Genomic DNA, 3734 nt, shown 5'->3' with positions numbered 1-3734 from the left:
ATAGATAGATAGATAGATAGATAGATAGATAGATAGATAGATAGATAGATAAAATTATTCATCACCAGCATGACACACTCAAAGATAAGTGTGTTTATGTTTTCACACACTGTGAATCATCTTCCAGTCTCTTTGGTGCCTGAGCCAAAGATAATGACTGTAAACATGTTCCTCTGAGAAACAAACCAGGCGAGGGATGTGCAGTTTCTGCTCCACTGGGATTTCTACTCCAGAGGATCTGCAATAAGAAATACACACACACACACTCTGTTCCATTGAAACCCCGTTGTAACAAGTTGATAATAAGCTCTGGTGAGATGCAGGTGGAACACTTGGGTCAGTTAGGAAAGTGTCATTTGAGGGTTCGGCAAAACATTCAAGTCCATGCTGAAGAGAGATATGATCCTTTTGTGGTCTTTCAGCTTCGTGTTGGAGCTCAGCACATCCACCGGGTCTGTGTTCCTGTAATAGCACTCTGAGGTACTGCAAGGTGTCTCATGTGTTCGCAGTCAAGTTTTAATGAGTGTGAACCTGAGAAAACCCTGAGGGACTTTCACAATACAAAAAAATATCATCAAACACGCATCTGTTTCACTTGTTTACAGGTTGAGTCATGTGTCTAAAACAGTTGAAAAAAGGAAAATCTGTTACAAAATGAAATCAGTTTAGTTCTGATATTTATTGTGAATGCTCTTCATACATTACAAAATATAATAAAGAGCCAACGTGGTAATGACTGCATCAAAGTAGAACACGGATAAGATAAAATACCCGGCTGTGTCGACAACTGAGAGATGGTTTATTTGAACTGAGGGTTCTGCACCCAATAATGTAATAATTTCCTGCAAATTCAATCAAATGTGTGCTTAACCTGATCCAAAATCTAATCAAACTCAATCATAAAAGAACTTGAGCAATAACGTACGTATATTTGCTTGATAACAATGTACTGCTTGCCATCTGTTCCAAATTTCAAACTGTTTTTTACATAACGTTTCTTCAAAATGATTACGTCATCAGTAAGAAAAGAAATAACCACCTGAAGAGTATTACATTATTGGTAAAATGTCAATATTATATCAATCTGTTACACGTTATATTCAGACGTGGGTTTTTTCTCTGACCAGAGGGGCAATATAACCTAAAAACAATATCACGATTAATTGTCACATTTACCTCTGTGTTTAGTCCGCTAAAAGTGTGTCATAAGGAAGGTTGCTGTTCACCTTGACGATGCTAATTCCTGATGTTTCCTTTACAAACAGACAACCGGACAGGTGTTGTAACAACCATATACCAATAACCACCAATGTGTGTGTTTGGTTGTGTTTCAGGATCGTGCTGATCTGTGCGAAGAGGTCTCTGTGTGCTGCCTTCTCTGTTCTGCCCTATGGAGAAAGCTTCTACCTCAGGTAATGAACACACCTGCACATGCACACACATTTAGGTCAGTGTCTGGCTGGATGAAAGAGTAGGAGGGGAGCTTAGGAGAAGAGCTAGAGCTGGCCACAGAAAGAAGAGGGAGGAGAGGAAATTATTTCCTTACTGAGAGACGAAGAAAAGGGAGTTGCCTCGGGAAGACAACAATTTTTCCCATGTGCCTAAGAGCCTCCTAACTTGACTCGAGGACTTTTTAAGCGGCTGACGCACACACACACACACACACACACACACGTACACTCAAAAAGAAAAACCACTGACATAATCACACATAAACTTTCCCATAGATAAACACTTTACAGAAACATTTACAGATAAACATGGAGCAGAAAGTACGCTTATCATGGTCTCTTATTCTCTCTGACTCCAACACATACACACACTCAGATACTGTATAAACACTGCTGAAAATACAGATGTTATTACAGTTATGTAAACTTCTCCTAATCCCTTTCTCTCTATCACGTTCACACACAAACACACACACACATGCACACACAGAGTTTCACATGGTAATCTACAACTGCTGTGTGCGTGCTTACGTCACGTCATACTCACGCCACACATGCACATTGTAGGAAGTATCAGTACACGGGGAAATGACGTCACTTTGCGAGTGACAGTGGCTGAAACGCCTCGACACCTCTTCCGCAAGATCAGTTTTTCATGATGCCAACAGACCAACAGCCATTGCCTTTTGAGGAATTTAAACTGCTGCAGTGTTCTGGCTCACATTTCTCATGTTGTGAATCTTTTATCTGAGCTGTCCTTAATTTACATTCCTGATGGTAAACCTGCTGCCAGGAACGACTCTGTTCTCACGTCACCTTAACAACCCCTCTCTCTCTGTCTTTCTCCAGTGACCCTACATTAAACCACCCGAGGAGGAGACACTCGTCTGGTAACATCTCCACCACCCTGGAGATGCTACCGGGGCTGGAGGGTTTCCAACTGGACACCTACGGCAGGGTAGATAAACACACGGTCAGATGTTGTTATGATTAGGGAGGTTTTTGATTCAGATCCTATGAATTCATCTCTTTTTCTGTCTCAGTCTGTGTCGTACGCCCAGTTCCTGTACTCTACTAACGCACTGGTGAGGCAGAAGCCGTCGTCGACCAGCGACCTGACACTACAGATTCCAGTTTCCAGGAGTACACACAGCATGCAGGGCAGGAGCTGCCCACCTAGCAGACTAAACAGCGCTGTGGGGCTGGACCTGGGTAATACATGCATACACACGCGTTGTGACCTCCGCCAAGGAGGTTCGGTTTTTGGTTCTGTTTGTCCGCAGAATTGTGGAAAAACAGCTGGCCTGATTTTCATGAGACTTAGTGGAAGGGTGTAGCACAGGCAAAGGAAGAGCCCATTAAACTTGGGAGCGGATCCAAATGATGGGGCGGTTACACACATTATATTTCACTTTTGTTAACATTGCTTGACAGAGGTCTAAACTCTTCTTGTGCGCTTATAGACAGTTATTTAATAGTATTGATGTGCCTTGCCATACCCCTAAATATTGGGTTATACCATTACACCAAATAAAATGTAATATTGCTAGTTGATGTGTCCCTGCATTCAGAGTAAGCGTGAGAACATTGTGACAGGAAGTAGAAGCAGAAGGGGTGTGATTGTGGCTGCAGAGAGAAAGAAAATAAAAATACAGAAGGACTAGCAAACGCAGGATGGGGGGATGAGATTAGAGAGTGGTTAGGTGAAGAGATCATAGAGAGAGAGAGAGAGAGAGAGAGAGTTGCAGTCATACTGGAGTTCTTGTTGTATTTTAAACACGTGTGTGTGTACGTGCACACTGTGTGTCTCATGCTTCTGCTATCTATAAACTCTCACCCACAGAGAAACCCTTTTTATTGTCATATACATATACACATACACGAAATTTGACCTCTGCATTTGACCCATCCCTGTATTTAGGGAGCAGTGGGCTGCCAATGACAGGCGCCCGGGGAGTGACAGAGCCCTGTATTATCCTCTAAACCTCTATTTCTAATCTGTAACCTTTCATTAACACAACACAGCTGTGTGTGTGCGTGTGTGTGTGTGTGTGTGTGTTAGTTAGTGTGCATATTGATAGCAGGTTTATATTTTTAGTCCTCTTGTGACGCGTCTATTCAGTCTCTCAGCTTCCAAAGCTGCCGTATTCACACATCTTTTCTTAGTAGGCTAACTAGTCACAAAAGCCTCTCGCAATCATGTGGTTTATTGACAAATTAATTTCTGATTATCATAGTGTGTGTGTGTGTGTGTGTGTGTGTGTGTGTGTGTGTGTGTGTGTG

General features: G+C 42.3%; 1 protein-coding gene across 1 annotated transcript in view; it reads left to right on the top strand.

Annotated features, from left to right (window-relative positions):
* The window catches only part of cables2b (Cdk5 and Abl enzyme substrate 2b), a 27181-nt gene that overhangs the window by 18670 nt on the left and 4777 nt on the right, over nt 1–3734 (top strand). The window contains exons 3-5 of the mRNA XM_031844946.1: nt 1335–1412; nt 2301–2409; nt 2495–2663. Of these exons, the coding sequence (XP_031700806.1) occupies nt 1335–1412; nt 2301–2409; nt 2495–2663 (356 nt within the window). The remainder of the gene's footprint in view (nt 1–1334; nt 1413–2300; nt 2410–2494; nt 2664–3734) is intronic.

Source organism: Anarrhichthys ocellatus, unplaced genomic scaffold (genome assembly GCF_004355925.1).
Source record: "Anarrhichthys ocellatus isolate YVR2014 unplaced genomic scaffold, GSC_Weel_1.0 scaffold5, whole genome shotgun sequence".
In the NCBI taxonomy this organism is placed as follows: domain Eukaryota; kingdom Metazoa; phylum Chordata; class Actinopteri; order Perciformes; family Anarhichadidae; genus Anarrhichthys; species Anarrhichthys ocellatus.
Note: the sequence above shows the minus strand (reverse complement) of the source record. Positions and strands in the feature narration are given on the sequence as shown.